The sequence below is a fragment of the Spermophilus citellus genome (assembly GCF_964194105.1).
Source record: "Spermophilus citellus genome assembly, chromosome: 15".
Classification (NCBI taxonomy): Eukaryota; Metazoa; Chordata; class Mammalia; order Rodentia; family Sciuridae; genus Spermophilus; species Spermophilus citellus.
In genome coordinates, this window is record NC_138195.1 from 92186756 (window position 1) to 92206827 (window position 20072).

Below are 20072 nucleotides of genomic sequence, written 5' to 3' on the forward strand. Positions count from 1 at the left end.
GTCTAACATGACGGCAGACGCGGAGGGATCAAGTCTCTGACCTCTTCAACTGCGCGGGCATAGGGAGCTGTAAATTATCTAAAGCCTATTTGCTCAGGATTACTAGGCAATGCTGAGCCGACGTGGAGCTAGGGCGTACACTTTGGGCCCCTCAGAAAACACACTGAGCACAAATCTGCTGCATTTAAGCCCCGGATCGCCTGCTTCTCGTGACTCAGCACTAACAATCCTGCTGAAATAACTAGTCGGCCCACCTGATCTCACAGAGGTAAAAGCCAACTGAGCACCATAGCCAGACCCAGGGAATCAGGAGTGACGTGGGACTAGCGGAGCAGAACCCCGGCTATCGCTCCCACCAGGGCTGACAACACAGGTCCCTTGCACCAGCTACCAGGGGAGTTGCTACCTAAGGGCAAACAAATTTGCTGGGGGTCCTCAGCCCCAAGCCCTACAAACTTAGGGTCCGAGGGAGGCAAACAGAAAGGGTGTGCCCAGGCATCCGTGAAAACAGGGCTCCCAGGAGCAGCAGACCCGGCGTGTAGCCAGTAATGTGGTAAGCGTCACAGGTGAGTGGCGCCTGGATTGAGGAACCACAAGAGAAGGACCTAGACACTCAGGACTGGAGACTCGCACAGTCTGGGAAGAAGAGCTGAGGCACAGTGATTGGTTCCCACCTATCACGAGGAGAAGCCTGGCCCAGTGGGTATAGCTCCACCTACTGGAAGAGAAGTTAATCGAGCTCTATGACTGCATTTATTATTATTACTAATTTTTTTTTAACGATTATTATTAGTATTTTTTTTATTCTCACTTTTTGTAGTTGATGTTGTTGTTCTTTAACTTTCTTATTAATGGTTTCAATTTTTTAAATTCTTTTTATTCTATTATTATTATTATTTTTTAAACTCCAATTTCCATTTTTCTATTATCATTATAATTTTGTTTGTTTGTTTTAAAATTTTTATTTTTTCGTTTTTTCTTTCTTTCTTTTCACTTTCTTTTCTTTTGTCTTTTCATTTCTTTTCAATTTTCTTATTCCCCCTCTCTTGAATTCCACCTGCCTACACTCACTCTATTTAGTCACTTCTTCCCTTCCCTTCTAATACCTCTCCTCCCAAGCATCAAATAAATTTATAAGAGTAAACAGTAACTCAGCAGTCAAACAGAACAAGAAGTATCATGAGCATAAAAAAGCAAGGAAGAAAAGGAGTACAAACAATGAAAGACAGCCTAAATATTCAGGAGGACCTGGAGTCATCAGAAAAATGGCCATATAAAGAACTCAAGGAACACCTTAGACAGATGGAAAGGAACCTTAAAGAGCACATTGAAAAGGAATTACATAAACAGATAAAAGAGGAAGTTAAGCATCTTTATCAGGAGATAGAGATTATAAAAAAAATCAAACAATAATTCTAGAAATGAAGGAAACGATAAACCAAATTAAAAACTCAATCGAGAGTATCACTAACAGAGTGGAGCAAGTAGAAGCCAGAACATCAGATAATGAAGACAAAATATATCATCTTGAAAAGAGTCTAGCCAACTCAGATAGACTGGTAAAAAATCACGAGAAAAACATCCAAGAGATTTGGGATAATTTTAAAAAATCAAACTTACGAGTCATCGGGATAGAGGAAGGCACAGAGATTCATGCCAAGGGAATGAGTAACATGCTGAATGAAATAATTACAGAAAACTTCCCAGAAATAAAAAAGGAAACAGATATACAAATTGTAGATGCATACAGGACACCGAGCACACAAAATCACAGTAGACCAACGCCAAGACACATTGTTATGAAGCTATCCAATATACAGAACAAAGAGATAATATTAAAAGCTACAAGAGAAAAGAGGCAGATTACATTTAGGGGTAAACCAATAAGGTTGACAACGGATTTTTCATCACAGACGCTGAAAGCGAGAAGATCCTGGAACTACGTATTTCAAACACTGAAAGACAATGGATACCAACCAAGAATTCTGTATCCAGCAAAATTAAGCTTCAGATACGACAACGAAATAAAAATCTTTCATGACAAACAAAAGCTAAAAGAATTTGTAGCCAGAAAACCAGCATTGCAAGGCGTCTTGAGCAAAACTCTACATGAGGAAGAAATGGAAAACGATAACCAAAACCATCAGCGGGAAATGCCTCGGTAAAGACAGAGGACGGGGGGAAAGCTAATCATGGAGAAACAATCTAAATTAGGGGAAAAAAAGAGATAATTAATCAAACATGGCTGAAAGTACAAACCATATATCAATAGTAACTCTAAACGTTAATGGCTTAAACTCTCCAACAAAGCGACATAGGCTGGTAACATGGATTAAAAAAACAAATCCAACAATATGCTGCCTCCAGGAGACACATCTGATTGGAAAAGACATACACAGGCTCAAGGTAAAAGGTTGGGAAAAAATATACCACGCACACGCTCCTCGTAAGCAAGCAGGGGTGGCCATTCTCATATCGAATAAAATCGACTTCAAGACTAAGTTAATCAAAAGGGATAAGGAAGGACATTATATACTGTTAAAAGGAACCATTGACCAACAAGACATAACAATTATCAATATTTATGCACCAAATAATGGCGCTGCGATGTTCATAAAACAAACTCTCCTCAAGTTCAAGAATCGAATAGACCACAACACAATAATCATGGGTGACTTCAACACACCTCTCTCACCATTGGACAGATCCTCCAAACAAAAGTTGAATAAAGACACTATTGAACTCAATATCACAATCAATAACCTAGACTTAACTGACATATATAGAATATATCAACCATCATCAAGTGGATATACTTTTTTCTCAGCAGCACATGGAACCTTCTCAAAAATAGATCATATATTATGCCATAGGGCAACCCTCAGTAAATATAAAGGGGTGGAGATAATACCATGCATTTTATCTGATCATAATGGAATGAAACTGGAAACCAATGATAAAAGAAGGAAGGAAAAATCCTACATCACATGGACAATGAACAATACGTTACTGAATGATCAATGGGTTACAGAAGACATAAAGGAGGAAATCAAAAAATTCTTAGAGATAAATGAAAATACAGACACAGCATATCAGAATCTATGGGACACAATGAAAGCAATTTTGAGAGGGAAATTCATCGCCTGGAGGTTATTCCTCAAAAAAAGGAAAAAGCAACAAATAAATGAGCTCACACTTCATCTCAAAGCCCTAGAAAAGGAAGAGCAAAACAATAGCAAATGTAGCAGAAGGCAAGAATTAATTAAAATCAGAGCGGAAATCAATGAAAATGAAACAAAAGAAACTATTGAAAAAATTAACAAAACAAAAAGTTGGTTCTTTGAAAAAATAAATAAGATCGACAGACCCCTAGCCATACTAACGAAGAGAAGAAGAGAGAGAACTCAGATTACTAATATACGGGATGAAAAAGGCAATATTACAACCGACGCTTCAGAAATACAGAAAACAATTAGAAATTATTTTGAAAACCTATATTCCAATAAAATAGAAGATAGTGAAGACATCGATAAATTCCTTAAGTCATATGATTTGCCCAGACTGAGTCAGGAGGAAACTCACAACTTAAACAGACCAATATCAATAGATGAAATAGAAGAAGCAATCAAAAGACTTCCAACCAAGAAAAGCCCAGGACCGGATGGGTATACAGCGGAGTTCTACAAAACCTTTAAAGAAGCATTAATACCAATACTTTTCAAATTATTTCAGGAAATAGAAAAAGAGGGAGCTCTTCCAAATTCATTCTATGAGGCCAATATCACCCTGATTCCGAAACCAGACAAAGACACCTCAAAGATAGAAAACTACAGACCAATATCTCTAATGAACCTAGATGCAAAAATCCTCAATAAAATTCTGGCGAATCGGATACAAAGGCACATCAAAAAAATTGTGCACCATGATCAAGTAGGATTCATCCCTGGGATGCAAGGATGGTTCAATATACGGAAATCAATAAATGTTATTCACCACATCAATAGACTTAAAGATAAGAACCATATGATCATCTCGATAGATGCAGAGAAAGCATTCGACAAAGTACAGCATCCCTTTATGTTCAAAACATTAGAAAAACTAGGGATAACAGGAACTTACCTCGACATTGTAAAAGCTATCTATGCTAAGCCTCAGGTTAGCATCATTCTGAATGGAGAAAAATTGAAGGCATTCCCTCTAAAATCTGGAACAAGACAGGGATGCCCCCTATCACCACTTCTATTCAATATAGTTCTCGAAACACTGGCCAGAGCAATTAGACAGAGGAAAGAAATTAAAGGCATAAAAATAGGAAAAGAAGAACTTAAATTATCACTATTTGCAGATGACATGATTCTATACCTAGAAGACCCAAAAGGGTCTACAAAAAAACTACTAGAACTAATAAATGAATTCAGCAAAGTGGCAGGATATAAAATCAACACACATAAATCAAAGGCATTTCTGTATATCAGCGACAAAACTTCTGAAATGGAAATGAGGAAAAACACTCCATTCACAATATCCTCAAAAAAAATAAAATACTTGGGAATCAACCTAACAAAAGAGGTGAAAGACCTATACAATGAAAACTACAGAACCCTAAAGAAAGAAATAGAAGAGGATCTTAGAAGATGGAAAAATATACCTTGTTCATGGATAGGCAGAACTAACATCATCAAAATGGCGATATTACCAAAAGTTCTCTATAGGTTCAATGCAATGCCAATCAAAATCCCAACAGCATTTCTTGTAGAAATAGAAAGAGCAATCATGAAATTCATATGGAAAAATAAAAGACCCAGAATAGCAAAAACAATTCTAAGCAGGAAGTGTGAATCAGGCGGTATAGCGATACCAGATTTCAAACTATACTACAGAGCAATAGTGACAAAAACAGCATGGTACTGGTACCAGAACAGGCGGGTGGACCAATGGTACAGAATAGAGGACACAGAGACTAATCCACAAAGCTACAACTATCTTATATTTGATAAAGGAGCTAAAAACATGCAATGGAGAAAGGATAGCATCTTCAACAAATGGTGTTGGGAAAACTGGAAATCCATGTGCAACAAAATGAAACTGAATCCCCTCCTCTCGCCATGCACAAAAGTTAACTCAAAGTGGATAAAGGAGCTAGATATCAAATCAGAGACTCTCCGTCTGATAGAAGAAAAAGTTGGCTCCGATCTACAGATTGTGGGGACGGGCTCAAAATTCCTTAACAGGACACCCATAGCACAAGAGTTAATAACAAGAATCAACAAATGGGACTTTCTTAAACTAAAAAGTTTTTTCTCAGCAAGAGAAACAATAAGAGAGGTAAATAGGAAGCCCACATCATGGGAACAAATTTTTACTCCTCACACTTCAGATAGAGCCCTAATATCCAGAGTATACAAAGAACTCAAAAAATTAGACAATAAGAAAACAAACAACCCAATCAACAAATGGGCCAAGGACATGAACAAACACTTCACAGAGGAGGACATACAATCAATCAACAAGTACATGAAAAAATGCTCACCATCTCTAGCAGTCAAGGAAATGCAAATCAAAACCACCCTAAGATACCACCTCACCCCAGTAAGATTGGCAGCCATGACGAAGTCAAACAACAACGAGTGCTGGTGAGGATGTGGGGACAAGGGTACTCTTGTACACTGCTGGTGGGACTGCAAACGGGTGCGGCCAATTTGGAAAGCAGTATGGAGATTCCTGGGAAAGCTGGGAATGGAACCACCATTTGACCCAGCTATTGCCCTTCTTGGACTATTTCCTGAAAACCTTAAAAGAGCACACTACAGGGATACTGCCACATCGATGTTCATAGCAGCACAATTCACAATTGCTAGACTGTGGAATCAACCCAGATGCCCTTCAATAGATGAATGGATAAAAAAAAAGTGGCATTTATACACCATGGAGTACTACGCAGCACTAAAAAATGACAAAATCACGGAATTTGCAGGAAAATGGATGGCACTAGAGCAGATTATGCTTAGTGAAGCTAGCCAATCCCTAAAAAACAAATACCAAATGTCTTCTTTGATATAATGAGAGCAACTAAGAACAGAACAGGGAGGAAGAGCAGGAAGAAAAGTTTAACATTAAACAGAGACATGAGGCGGGAGGGAAAGGGAGAAAAAAAAGGAAATCACATGGAAATGGAGGGAGACCCTCATTGCTATACAAAATTACATATAAGAGGTTGTGAGGGGAATGGGAAAATAAACAAGGAGAGAAATGAATTACAGTAGATGGGGTAGAGAGAGAAGATGGGAGGGGAGGGGAGGGGGGATAGTAGAGGATAGGAAAGGTAGCAGAATACAACAGTCACTAATATGGCAGTATGTAAAAATGTGATGTGTAACCGATGTGATTCTGCAATCTGCATTTGGGGCAAAATTGGGGGTTCATAACCCACTTGATTCTAATGTATGAAATATGATTTGTTAAGAGCTTTGTAATGTTGTGAACATCCAATAAATAAAAAAAAATTAAAAAAAAATAAATCCCCCCCCCAAAAAAAAAGAAATGATAAACATTTAAGGAGATACATATGATATGAACAATAGACCTAAATTAATATTCTAAAAGAATTACCTGATTGAAGCATTACCCAATGTGTAAATGTATTGAAATATCATATGTACATATAAATATTTACCATAGAATATAAATATTCTTGTGTTTTCATGTACCAGTTGAAATAAAATTTAAATGAAAATAGAAAAAAAAAAGAAATGAGAATGGTTCAACATATACAAACTAACAAATGTAATACACAACAAAGATCAAAACCCATAATCTGACAAATTTCAACACCCTTTTATGATTCAAGAAATTTAACAAATTAGGTATAGAAAAGATGAATCTCAACACACAAAGGTCAGATATGACAAGCCCAAGTTAACATCACACTCAACATTGAAAAGTTGAGAATTTTTTCCTCTGAAATCAGGACGAGGACAAGGATGACAATTGTGCTAATAAACTTTTCATAACTATGACCCAAATTCCTGCCATAAACAAATTAAAGGAGGAAAGATTTATTTTGGCTCATGGTTTCAGAGGTTTCAGTCCGTGGTTGGCTGGCTCTATTCCTCTGACCTGAGATGAAGCAAAACATCACGGTAAAGAGTGCAGCAGAGGAAAGTTGTTTGCTCTGTGGCCGCCAGGAAGTGAACTACTTCTTCCAACTAGGCCCCAGAGACTACAGTTTCCACCACCTCCCAATCATGCCATCAAATATGAATCATCCCTCTATGGATTAATCCACTGATGCAGTCAAAGCCCTCATGATCCAATTTCTTCACAGAGGTTCCACCTCTGAACATTGCTGCATTGGAGACCAAGTCTTCACCACATGTGCCTTCGGGGGATATTTCAGATCCAGACTATAACATCTGCATTCTCACTACTTCCGTTCACCGTGATACTAGCCAGAGCAATTAGGTAAGAAAAATAAATTCAAAGCATCTGAGTCAAAAAGACAAGTAATTTTTTCTCTGTGTGCAGATGTCATGATCTCATATCTAGAAATCCTCTAGAGATGTCACCAAAAAACCCCCGCTAGATTAAAAAACAAATCCAGTGCAGTCATAGAATTTAAAATGAACATATAAAAATTAGTGTTTAAAAGTGCTAATAATAAAATATCTGAAAAAGAAACCAAGAAAATAACCTCATTCTAACAGTTTCAAAAAACAAAATAATTAGGAATAAATTTAACAAGGACATGAATGATATGCACTATTAAACACTGATGAAAGAAAATTTCAATGATTTTTTTTCACAGAAATAGGAAAAAAAAAAAAAAGCTAAATTCACAGGGAGTCACAAGAGACCCTGACTAGCCAAGGCCATCTTGAGCAAAATAATAAGGCTGGAGGCATCACACTGCCTGATTTCAAAATCTACTATAAAGCTACAGTAATCCAAACAGCATGATATTGGCATAAAAAGAGACATAAACCAACGGGACAGAATAGACAGCTCAGGAATAAACCCACGCATTTATGAGCTTTGGCAAAAAACATCAAGGACACACCATGGGAAAGGACAGTCTCTTCAATAAACAGTGTCAGCACAGTCACATGCAGAAGAATAAAATGTAAAACTGCTAGAAGAAAACAGTGGGGAAGCTCCATGACATTGGTCTGGGCCGTGTGACCCCAAAAGCACAGGCCACAAAAGTAAACATTAGTAAAGGAGTTTTATCACATGAAAAACCTACAGACAAGAAAATGGCCAAGAGGACAAAGTGACCAACCGTGGGACGGGAGGAAAAGTTTGCAGATCATACAACTGACCATGAGTTGATATTCAAACTATAGGAAGAAGGAAAAAAAAAACCCCACAGTAGCAAGAAAACCACCTAATTAAAAAATGGGCAAAGGACCTGAGTAGACATTTCTCAAAAGACATACAAGTGGATAGCAGTTACAAGAAGAAAGGTTAATGTTACTCAACTATAGAGAAATACAAATTGAAACCACAATACCAATTCACACCTGTCAGGGCGGCCATAGAAAAGTGTGGGCAAGAGAGTGGAGGAACCTAGGGACCCTGTCACTGTGCATCTGCACAGCACAGCCATCATGGAAAACGTGATGGGGGTCCCTCAAAAAATCAAATTAGAACTGCTGTACGACACAGCAGCCCCACTGCAGACACAAAGGAAATGAAGTCAGTATGTCAAAGAGGTATCTGTGTCTCTGTGTTCATCGCAGCAGTGTTCACAACACCCAAGTGTTATTCATAATACCCAAGTGTCCACTGACAAATAAATGGGTGATGGAATGTTATAGGTGCCCCCCCCTGCCCCCTCCCCCCCACATACGGCAATACTATTTTGCTTTAAAGAAAGAAAGAAATCCATGACACCATGGATGAATCTAGAGAACATCAGGTTTCAGTCAGAAGTCAGTTCTGAAGATCTATCACTCAGCATGGGGACGATGATTGATAATAAAGGATTATACTTGCACATTGCAAAGAGAGGAGATCACCTCAAAAAATTAGTGAACAACTTCATGAAAGTCCTGTTTGCTCCAAGTCTAGGGCTTACCAGCATCTTAAAGAACTCCAAACTATAATAATTTATGATGACTAATAACCTTCATGCTCTTGGCCAAGTGGATTTATATCCTCAGAGTACTGCAAGGCTTAGTACTTAACTGCTTTATGAAATACAAAACAAAACCATTTGGAAAATAAAATCAAAGCAATTGGGAAAAGCAATCTCTTACAGGCAATTTCCTTACCACTCTGCAGTTTGGCTTTTGCACCTTCTGCTACTTTAATAGGAAGTAACACTTTTCTTTGTTCTTTATTCTAATTCTAACCAATAGGCATAAATCAGTCTTTTGTTCCCATGTTTCTTTTAAAGATGCAGCACGTTGTTGCACAGTCACAGTGTCTGAAGGGCACTAGTGATAGTGTGCATGGGAAACAGTTTTTAAGTAACTCAGGCTTCCTGTTTTCTCTGTGGATGGATAAAGTAAAAAAAAAATACTTTCATCTGATAAGTACATTTTGAAATTCCTTTGTGATTAATAATGGGAGTACTAACCACAAATATTTATTTAAATGTTTTATGGAAAAACATTCATGAGATGGGTTCAGGCGATCAGAAGGATGTGGCGGCCCCTGCTCAGCTGCTGCGTGATGAACGGCACATTTTTGTTACCATGATGACTTCTGCTGCCATCTCCTATCTGCTGGGTCACATTTCCAGCTAGATGCTCTGGGAATGCAAATTAATGTTAATACAGGCTCCAGCCAGGAATCATCAGTGAAGGCAGCTCTCCTGGAGAAGGAAATTTGCAGCGCCTTCTGGAAAATTCCATTCCTCTACTGGTCCGTGATTTGAATGGCTCTGACTTGGCTCCCTTTGGGAAGTGTGGATAATGCAACTCAGATTAACTCAGTGTGATGTGAGAGGTGCAGTGGGGAGTCTCGGGGCCACTAGTGCGCGCTCACTAGTGCTTCCAGTTTGGGGAGGTCTCCCCAGCACACCCACAGGACCCTAATTCAAAGTGAAGGAGGAAAAGGCGACTTACAAGAACATGAGCCACGAGTGAGCAAATGGCAGTGGGGTCGGGGTCAGGGAGGATGGGGACACGGAGGGCTTCAGGGAGGAAGGGGATGCCCCTCAGGGGTTTTCTGCTCACCAGAGAGCCATGAAAAGCACCCGACGGGCAGATAGGAAAGTGGCCAGGCCACACGGACTGTGTCTGGGCACTGTTTGGCTTTCCATGTTGCTGCAGCATTGAGCACAGGTAGAAGCAAAAAAAATTCATCCCTAGCAAAAGCTCTCAGCTGAGAAGTGAAAGCCAGCGCAGGCCAGGTCACATGTCATAGGGAGCAGAGGAAATGGCCTGGGGTAGGAGTCCAACGGAGAGGGGCTGGACTGGAGCAGGCCTGTGAGGTCAGGCAGGATGGTGGGATTCAGAGTGGATTGGTTCCCTGAGTGTGAACGCTCCTGGGTTAAGGAAGAATAGCAAACGGGACCAACCAGGTGGGGCTGGGGTGGCAGGGTCAGGTGGGGAGGGGCCTGGGCTCCAGGGAGGCTCTGAAGCCGGGTACCCATCTCAGTGGGAGATGGTTAGGGACAAGTTTGAGGAGTTGCGGTGGGTGTAGGGTGAAGCCATAAACATGCCAATGGGATGGTGAGGGCTGTCACCCACTGGCTACAGGTACTGAACCCTGCTGCCTGCAGGTGTTGTACCCCTTCTGTCTACAGGTGCTGATGCTTCCCACTTGCTTTCACACTGTCCTACTTTGGATTTCATCTGCAAGGCTGGCCTCTGAACATGACCCAATCCCCGGGCACTGTGTGGCAATGATGGAAGAGCCTTTTTATGGCCCCTAGGTAACTCTAGTGGACTGACCCGGTGGAGCCCAGGCTTGGGCAAGAGAGGGGCCCTCATGTCGGAGACTTGGTCTTGTGAGAGGCTGAAAGCAAAGCCCTCCGCCACCTTCCTCCTGTCCTCCATCTCAGCTCCCCTCCTCCAGGTCTCAGCCTCTGCGCCTTCTCCTGATGACCCCCTCACCCACCCTCAGCTGCACCTGACCACATCTTGCCTCAGTTCCGAGTGAGGCAGTGGCACACCACTCAGAAGTGGTGTATGTAGTGTCCACTAGCCTCCTGGGCCTCACGTCCCTGGAGCTCTTTGTCCTCTGCATCTCCTCCCCCCGCCCCACAGATGAACTGAGCACCTCTGGGACCTCTCACACTGTGCTTTCACCTCCTCACCCAGCTGCACCATGACCCGCCTCATCCTTTCTACTCACCCGACTGCATGGAGGTCTCCTACATCAGGAGCCGGCAACTATGGCCAGGCCCTTCATAATGCTGCCTCCTGGTCCCTCTGTCACCCCCAATCATCCATGAACATTCCCCTGCCCCACATAGGGACTTCTCACCCTCATCAACACACACTCTCTCTCTCTCTCTCTCTCTCACACACACACACACACACACAGCACTTGACCCTGAACCTGAGAGCTGCTCAGAATTCATCTGTAAACCTGAAACACCTGCCCCCTGGACTTGCCTGAATCATTCCTGCAAACTCAGGGACTTGCATCTCCTGGCTTTGGCAGTGGCTCGAGCTCCCACCTGAACCTCCGGATCTGTCCCTGAGCCAATTCTGCTGTAAGCCCTGATCAAAGGCAGGGAGCCCAGCACCAAAAGCAAGCCTGAGTCTTCTTAGCAGACGCCTTGACACGGCAGCCAGCACGCGCTCACGCTATGATTTATTAACTAATTTAGCATGTAAGAAAAACATCTGCATCTCGCTTTTATCATCCTGCCAGCAGACAGGCTGAAGACGAGATATGCACTGCAGACTTGTTTAACGGGTCCTTAAACGTCCCCTCTCACTTGCCTGAGCTCACACGAGGCTCTGATTTCAGAAGATGTCTGATTTAACTGACCTGACGCAAGCAAACATGAAAGCAAAGCTCTCATCACACCTAAGTACCTTGAGGATGACAGGCAGGAGTGGCCACAAACCCATGCTGGCCACGTCCCCTTGAGCACATTCCAGTCGCCAGGGCTGTCTTGGAATTTGGGGTGTAAAAAGGTGCCTCAGTTAGTTAACGCCACTGATGGGGCTGGATCCCCTTTTTACTATACACAGCTTTAAGATTTTCATTTATAAGAAGGTGAACTTGTGAGGATAATTGTTTTAGGGGAAACATCAAAGTTAATTGATGCTGAATTGTGATCCTCCCCCGCCCCCAAGAATACATCAGAGTCCAACCCCCACCCCCTGCGTCTCAATGTGAACTAGCTGAGACTAGATCTTGTTGTGACCTTCTTAGAAATATGGTCCTTGCAGATAGAGTCAAATTGAGATGAGGTCCTGCTGGGTTAGGTGGACCCCAGGCCCATGAATGAGAAGAGGAAATCAGGACACAGGAGGAGGCTGCAAGAAGACAGAGGCAGAGAGGGGAGGGAGGGAGGCGCTCCCAGCCAAGGTCGCCAGGACAGCCAGGAGCGATGGATGCTGAGAGGGGGCCATGGGATGCTTCCCTGAGTCTCCAGAAGGAGGCAACTCTCTAGACACTGGCCCCAGAATGAGTGTACATTTCTGTGGTCGTAAGCCATAGCAAATACTCCTGATGACCAAGGTCACATCACCTGGGACACTCAGGACACTTGAAAGCCCCAGCCCAGGAGAGAAGGAACCCATCCTGGTTTGGGTCTGAAATGTGCCCCTGCTGGAGCTCTTGGAAGGTAATGGGAACTTTAATAAGCAGGCCTAGCAGGAGGGGTCAGGTCCCAAAGACGGTGCCTTCAAAAGGGTAGAGTCCTAGTGATTCTTTTTCCCTTATGCTTCCTGGCTGCTGGGCAGTGAGCAACTTTTCCCGCCACACACAATTCCACCATGATGTGCCACCTATCACAGGGCCAAAAGCACAGGGGCCAACCAACCATGGACTGAAATCTCCCAAACTGTGAGAAAACATAGACCTTTTCTGTTTTTAAGTTGACTTATCTTGGGTATTTGTTACAGTGATGGAAAGCTACCAAACACCACCACACTACACGAGTTTCCTTCTGCCCCGGCTCTCCGTTCCTTCCTACACAGAGTGAAGACACTTGGCTGAAAAGGAAGACCCTTAGATCCATTAGGTCCGTGAATGTGAGTAGGGCACACTCTAAAGTGATCTCATATTGTGTTTGTTGACATTAGCTTTGGTTGCATGACCATTTTTATCAAGCAGCAGCATCAGAACTGGAGAGAGTTAGTGGCCATTCAGCATGGACACCACCACCCAGCCTGCCCAGAGCAAGCCCAGAACTGCAAGACAGGACACACCCACTTGTGGCTGGCTTTCAGACCTTGCAGCACCTTGAGAAGTCTATGCCTGAACCCGTTGCTCTTTGTGAAGCTGAGGCTAGACAGTCCTCTGCCAAGGACCATGGGAGCAGCAGGAATTCTATGATAACACCCTTTTCCCCCTGTTCCCCCAATGCCCCTTATGGGACCTTGGTAATGTTTGCTAAGCTGTACTTTATTGAATATGGTCATTTCCCCAGAGGGATTTTATTTAGAATTTTATTCATGATTTCATCTCCTGGGGTCCAAAACATTTTCCTAAGAAGAGAGAACTCATTCCTTTGTCCAAAGGAATAAAACTGAGGTTTCCTCAGGCCTCTTGAGTCTAACATTTGGGTTGGCAGGCTGTGAAGTGTGCACTCTAGTGTCCCCCACTCTCGCCTCATCTTTTCTTGTGATTCTTGCTAGTTTAATAGTCTGTTTATAAGGTCCATGAGAGAAGGACTGAGGTCAGTCTTGCTCACTGTGGTGTTCGGATCTGTCCCTGAGCCAAATCTGCAGGATGCTCGCCTAGAGAAGGTTCCTGATAACTCCTTCTCCCATGAGAGTGAGTGCCCTTTCTCCCAGGGCAGCTTGGCCCTGGCCTCACAGTGCCCCACGAGCTGGCCACCCCTTGTCTGAGCTCGCAGCAGGGAAGGGGTTTCAAGATGACGAATGTTGATGTAGACAAGCTGCAGTCGACCTCTGGCCCTGAGACGTGTTTTGCCATCTATAAAGGGCAAAGGGGATCTCCTGCAAACATGAGTTAGGAGCCAGGAAAGTAAACTTGCTGTCCTGGCTGCTGGGGTGGTGTGGCTTCGTTCCCAGCTAGAGTGGTAAGCTGTGTCCCATGATTTTTCTGAGGAGTGAGATGCCCATGTGGAATGTCTCAAAATGGGCTGGTCCCAGAACAGGCTCCATGACACCCAGGGTTGTTTCTGCACGTGTCAATGGCATTGTTCGGAACCACCCTCCCAGGAGAAGGCTCCGGCCCCAGGGTCCCCTCCCTGCCTCCTCCACCTCCCAGCCACCTGTGGCTCACCACTGAGAGGATGGGGCACGGTGAACTGCTTCTTGTTGGCGTGCACGGGGACCCAGCTCTGCTTCTGCTCTGGGCGCTCCGTCTGCTGGGCCTTCCTCTGCTGCACCCTGCGCTCCAGCTTTCTCAGCCGCTCTTGAGAGCGAGAAATGAACTGAGGCCTGTGGGCCTCCAGCGCTTCCTGGTGGGACACGGGAAAAGTTTTATTTTTAGGATAAGTGACATCAAAAGGCAACACGTCCAGCGATTTGGCCCAGAGAAGCCAATCAAAAGTGTGACGTTCAGAGACAATTTTCTGCCATGACCTCAAGGGTACAGTTGTTGTGTGGACAACACAGGTCCTGATGGTCAGTTCTGGCCAGCACCCAGAGCCCCGGTGCAGTGGCACACAGCAGAAACTAGCACCCAGATCATGAGAACAGCTGCCCCTTTTACTTCCACCACTCAAACCGCTCGTGGCCAACAGACCAAAATCTGAGTGCCCGGTGTCCCCCATTCCAGAGAGACATGGGTGGGGACAGAATGCAAGCTCTGAGTCACTTGCTCCTGGTGGGGGTTGAAACCTTTAAGGCCACAAACATACATCACCCATCCAACCAGGTGGAAACGGGCCTTTCGGGAGAGGCCGTGACCGTGGCTGGGGGAAAGCAGCTCTCCCCCGGGGGGAAGCGCTGGGAGCGAGTCTCTGCCTGTGCAGAATGGTCTCTGGGCTCCAGGACAGGTCAGAAGTCCCACCACGCCACGTGAGCCCTGTGCCCCCACCTCCCTACGCTAAGCCACTCACACAGGTCTGCTGAAGAGACTGAGGGCCACCATGCCAGACCTGGCTAGGTGCTCTCTGGGGACTTGTCCCTGGGAATCCCCACATTCCTTCTGGAAGGTAGGTGTGTTTATTCCCACTGGAAAGATGCAAACACAGAGGTAGCTGGTAGCTTAGAAGATGGCATGGTGGCCCTCAGCTGTGCCAGTCCTGTGCCTTTTCCTGTGCCACCTTTCCTGATGTAACTCCTGGTCTCTGAATGTCTCTGCTCAAGCCGTGCCCCTGCCTGAGCTACCATGCACAGCCATGCCGCCGGCTGAGTTCTGTCCCTGCTAGTAAGCCCTGTTGGATCTTCCTGTTTAGCCCGAGCATCCCAGGGCCTCACAGGCCACCTGTGCAATGATGAATCACACCTGCTTTTCTCCATGTGAGGCTGTGAGCCCTGGGAGGCCCGGGCATGTCCCACTGACAACATCTCTCTCACAGGCCCTGCCCGGAGCTCTGCAAAGGCTCTCTGGGCATGCTGCTCTGATCCATCCTCCCCCGCCCCACTGGAACTCAGGGCTCCCTGGGACAGGGCATGGTGGCTTCCATCTGTGTCACATATGTGTCCCTGGCAGCTGTGGCAGAAAAGGTGTCTCCTTGCCATATGCCAGCTGTGGCTGCTGGTGGGACAAGGCACCTGTCCCTGGATGTACTAATGTCAGAGGAGGTCCCTGTGGACACCTTGCTGGCCCAAGAGTGGCTGCTATGCATCTGTTGTCCCACCTGAGGATAGCCCTGGAGCCTCAGAAGCTTCGGGGCACCATGAACACTTCACAGGGCCCACTGAGGCCCCAGGGTGCAGGAGCTGACCAGTGGAGCCATCTCTGCCTCTGCAGGGACATTCACAGCAGACCCAGTGCCTGCTGTGGGGTGTGGCTGGCCATCAATACACCATGGCAGGTCTGAGTTCATTTGCCCTCCTAATTTTTATAACTTTAAAAAATGTGCACATACCATTTTTATAATTAGGAAACATCCAATTACATCGTCTCTATCCTCCATGTCATGGCCACCTGTTTTTGGAAGCTTCCTTAATCTTTCAAAGTCTCATATGAAGATGGGGTATTTAGGGACTCCTGCCTGCTAAGGGTCATTTGAGGATCAAAGGTGCTGAGGCCTATAAAGCGTCCTGTGTAAACTTTGAGCCCCTCTGTCATCGCTATGATCACTGTCACTGTGGATAGCATTTGATCCTGATTCTAACCTGGAGTCAGTGTCTCTGGAGCCATTAATCAAACAGTGAAGCAGAGGCTCAGAAAGGTTAGGGAAACTGCCCAGTGTCCCACAGCCTCTAGGAAGGGGGATCAGCTTCCAGCCTCAGAGGCCAGGGAAGGCCTTCCCCCCTGGCAGGAATCTGGCTGGACACACAGAGGCCTTACCTGCAAGGTCAAGGAGTTGGCAGGCGTTTGCTCAAGCTCAGAACCCTCTTGTGACAGGTCAAGGGTCTCTGCTCCCTGGGGTGCTGCTGGTGAAGGTGGCGCTGGTGAGGGCTCAGGCACAGTGGGGTCCTCACTCTTCTTACATTCTTTTATTTTTACAACCAGGTCACAGCACGTGTAATCTCCTAGGAGAAATTTAGAATTCCATTTAGAGGGCACCGAAGGATTCTCGCCTGGCTCCTCAACACTATTAGACACACAAGACAATTTTGAAAACAGAAACGCCGGTGGGTTATTAATGGTCCTCGTTAAGCCAACAAGATGAGGCCTCGTCACAGACCCTCCAGGCAGCAATGGTCCTGAGGAAGGACATTCAGTCATCTCCACTTCACGACTGGCTGATTAGGTCACGGAGGTATCTCCTGCTCCTGGTGCTTAGAAGGCCTTGCTCAAATTGAGAAGAAACTTTCCCCTTCTGTGCTTCCTATTAAGTGTGCCCTGTGCGTGGCCACAGTTGGGTTGTTTCAGGACAGCGTGTTAATCTGTCTCGTGTTTGCCGCGGTGATGATACGAGGACGGGGGACGGTGCTCGGTCACTCGTCCTCCCCTTCGTTTTCCACGGTCTGCTGCCGGCTTTACAGAAGTAACTGGAACGATTGCTCTCTCAGGGCTGGGTCCAGTCCCTTCCTGGGGCCATTTTGATTTTCCTTTGTGGAAACAGTCAGGAAATGAGTAGATTCCTCAGCACCTCAGGTAGGGCAGCCTCTGAGGAGGTAGGAGGGAGATTCACGGCATCCACTGGCCCCTTCCTGACCGGCACTCGGCCTGGGACACATGAGGGATCTCTGTCCTTAGCCCACCCTTCCCAGGCTCCCTCTGCTGCTCCACCTGCACCCTCCCCACCCGACCACAGCCACACCACCCCTCGCCCTGGGCTTGGCAGCACCTTCCTAATCTCCCACCTCCGCACACCCCTTTGACTCCACTGCCCCGTGATGTCCAGCCTGCAGCCCCAGCTCCAAGCTTCCAAAGTTCAGGGAGCCTCCTCCCTCTCCAGGGCAGAGCCCATGCCTGACTCTGCTGTGTTTCTGCAGAGGAGCACCTTACGCCCACCCAGCAGCATGTGCCATGAGGTGGGGTCAGAAGATGCGGTTTAACCCCATCCGCCTGAGGCTCTCCAGGGGCTGGACCACGTCCTACTCAGTCTCCATCTGCCCAGAGCTCCACACCAGGTGCTTAAAAGAAGTTAGCCCTTCTAGGAGAGGTGAGGTGGCCTCAGGAGTCTCACGGGCCACCAGATACAGCTCATACAAACCAGGCTGTCACTGTCACTTTATCCTCTGTGGCAGGACTAGCTGTACTGTCCACTCAAAATCCATCAACATTCCCTACTCCCTACAGCCCAAGCTAACTAGACCTTCGGGCCTTCATCTTGTGAGTGTCCACCTCCCTGAGATTCTCTCCCAACACCACTCCAGTAGAGGCTCCCACACCATCTGTCCTTTGCTCTCGTCCCACTGGAGGACTTCCCCATGGCCCCTCCACTTTAGGAGTGACCACTAGGCCCAGTTGGCTGAGAGCTACCACTCAGCCGCGAGGCTGGCCCCGTCCCACATGACCCCAGGCCTTGCTGTGAGGGTGTTCTCCAGCTCATGGGGAAGCCACAGGCCTCTGGCTCCCTCTCCACTGTTGTCCCCACCAGCATAACCAGCTGCCCGAGGGCCAGTCTTAACAATCCTGTCTTCCTCGCTGCTCATCGTAAGACCTGTCTGTCAGATGCAGAAGGTCTCCACCACAGTGCCCCTTCCACCCAGTGACCCTCTGCTGTCCTTTCCTATTGGGTCTCTGCTCAGCCTTGCCCTGCTCCTGTCCGCCCACTCTGCTCCTGAGACAGTACCTTTAGAGCGAATCTCGCCATGTCTTCCCCCTGCAGGGCCTCAGTCCTACCTTCAGTCCAGACCCCCTTGGGGGGTTCAGAAGAGTCTTCTGACCTGACCCAGGGGACCCTTGATGACCACACCAGGCCCCGGCCCTGCACATGGCACCAGCGCATGCCCCTTGCCACTCCGTTGTTAGCCCTTGCCTTTCCTGAGCTCCGAGGGTGTGAGCCTCCCCTGCCTGCGGTGCCCTCTGCCCTCAGGTCTGATTTTTAAATCTCTAAGGTTTCAGGGAAGGCTTAACCTTCTCTTCAAAACCATTTTTGAGGGGAAGACGCTTCTGCCCAGACTGTCCCTGAGTGCCAGGGCCGTCCTCGGCTTCCTCTGGGCACCCCTCAGACGCAGCCCTGCTGCCGACCCTTCCGCACAGGACTGAGAGCCTGGAGTGGACGCACCGACCCCAGAGCCACATGCAGTGGCTGTTTAATAATTGCTTCTGTGATGGGCTAATGAGGGAGGAGTTAGGGATTCATTTAGGTTCCGAGTGACATAATTTTTTATTAATTATCATCAAGCCTCTTTCTTTCTGCCCCTTCTGTAGTTGTTTGAGAACATCTTTAGAGTAACAGGAAACCCTGTTCTAATGCTGACGTAACAGGGCACCGCAGACCATCCCATCACACGCTCGTGTCTCTTTATACATCGTCGTTCTCTGCACATTCAGGTGGCCAGCAGCTCGACCGCCCGAGAGAGTGTACCTGTGTCCTACTGGGTTCCCTCCTCTGAGAGGGACCTGCCTGGAGGGCATGGAGGTCCATGTGCTCATACTGTTAAGTGTCACATGGCCACACCCCTACACCGGGGTCCCTGCCCATGAATCACAGGGCCTGGGTCAGTCTGGTGGGTAGGCTGTCTCCCCAGCAGCCATTTCTGAGCAAAGCCAGGGAGCCTGCTGTGCACCTGCGGGTGGCCTTTCAGCCTCAGTCTGTACCAGCTTTGTTCCAGGTAGGGTGGGGACCCATGGCCCATGTGGGGCTGCCTCTGGCTACGCACAAGGTAGAGCTCGGCCACCATGAAGCCTGATGCTAGGCTCCCTCTCTGCTCTCCTGCCTCCGTAAGGCCAGCAGGTGAGCCGCAGCGGGGAAGGCTCTGCGCTGCCTCCCACGAGCATCAAGAAGGGACCCCCTGGACCGCCCCTGCTCCTTACCTTCGGGAAGCCCTCTTTCTATCTGAGCACCATTGTCTTCCTGCAGAGATGGCCTTGCCTCTTGCAAGGGGCACAGAAACCCAGGCATAGGGACTTTGGGACTCAGGAGGCTTGGATGTTGTCTCTCTCTGGGCTCAAAAAGGTCGCTAGACTCACAGTCATCGCTTGGTGGCCTGTCCCCATCGGGAGGGAAAGGTTTAATGGGCTTCTGTTCCTCTGGGGGAGCAGACAATGACACACACGCTGCTCCTTGCTGCTCCTTGGTGCTTCCAGAATGTACTTTTGTTTCTACTAAAAATAAAATGAAAGTTGTGCTCAAAATATCGGCCAAGACCACATCTGAAGTACTGAAGTCTACTGCCTCCTGCTCTGGAAACGGTGGAGAGCTTTGCAGTCAGGGTCCCATGGGAGGTTTAGCACCTCAA

General features: G+C 46.5%; 1 protein-coding gene across 1 annotated transcript in view; it reads right to left on the reverse strand.

The window, feature by feature from the left end:
- Positions 1–20072, reverse strand: part of LOC308634241 ((E2-independent) E3 ubiquitin-conjugating enzyme FATS) — a gene marked incomplete at its 5' end in the record, with an annotated part of 217664 nt that overhangs the window by 13414 nt on the left and 184178 nt on the right. Inside the window, 3 exons of the mRNA XM_081267968.1 lie at positions 14383–14560; positions 16564–16748; positions 19648–19938. Coding sequence (XP_081124094.1) covers positions 14383–14560; positions 16564–16748; positions 19648–19938 — 654 coding nt within the window. The remainder of the gene's footprint in view (positions 1–14382; positions 14561–16563; positions 16749–19647; positions 19939–20072) is intronic.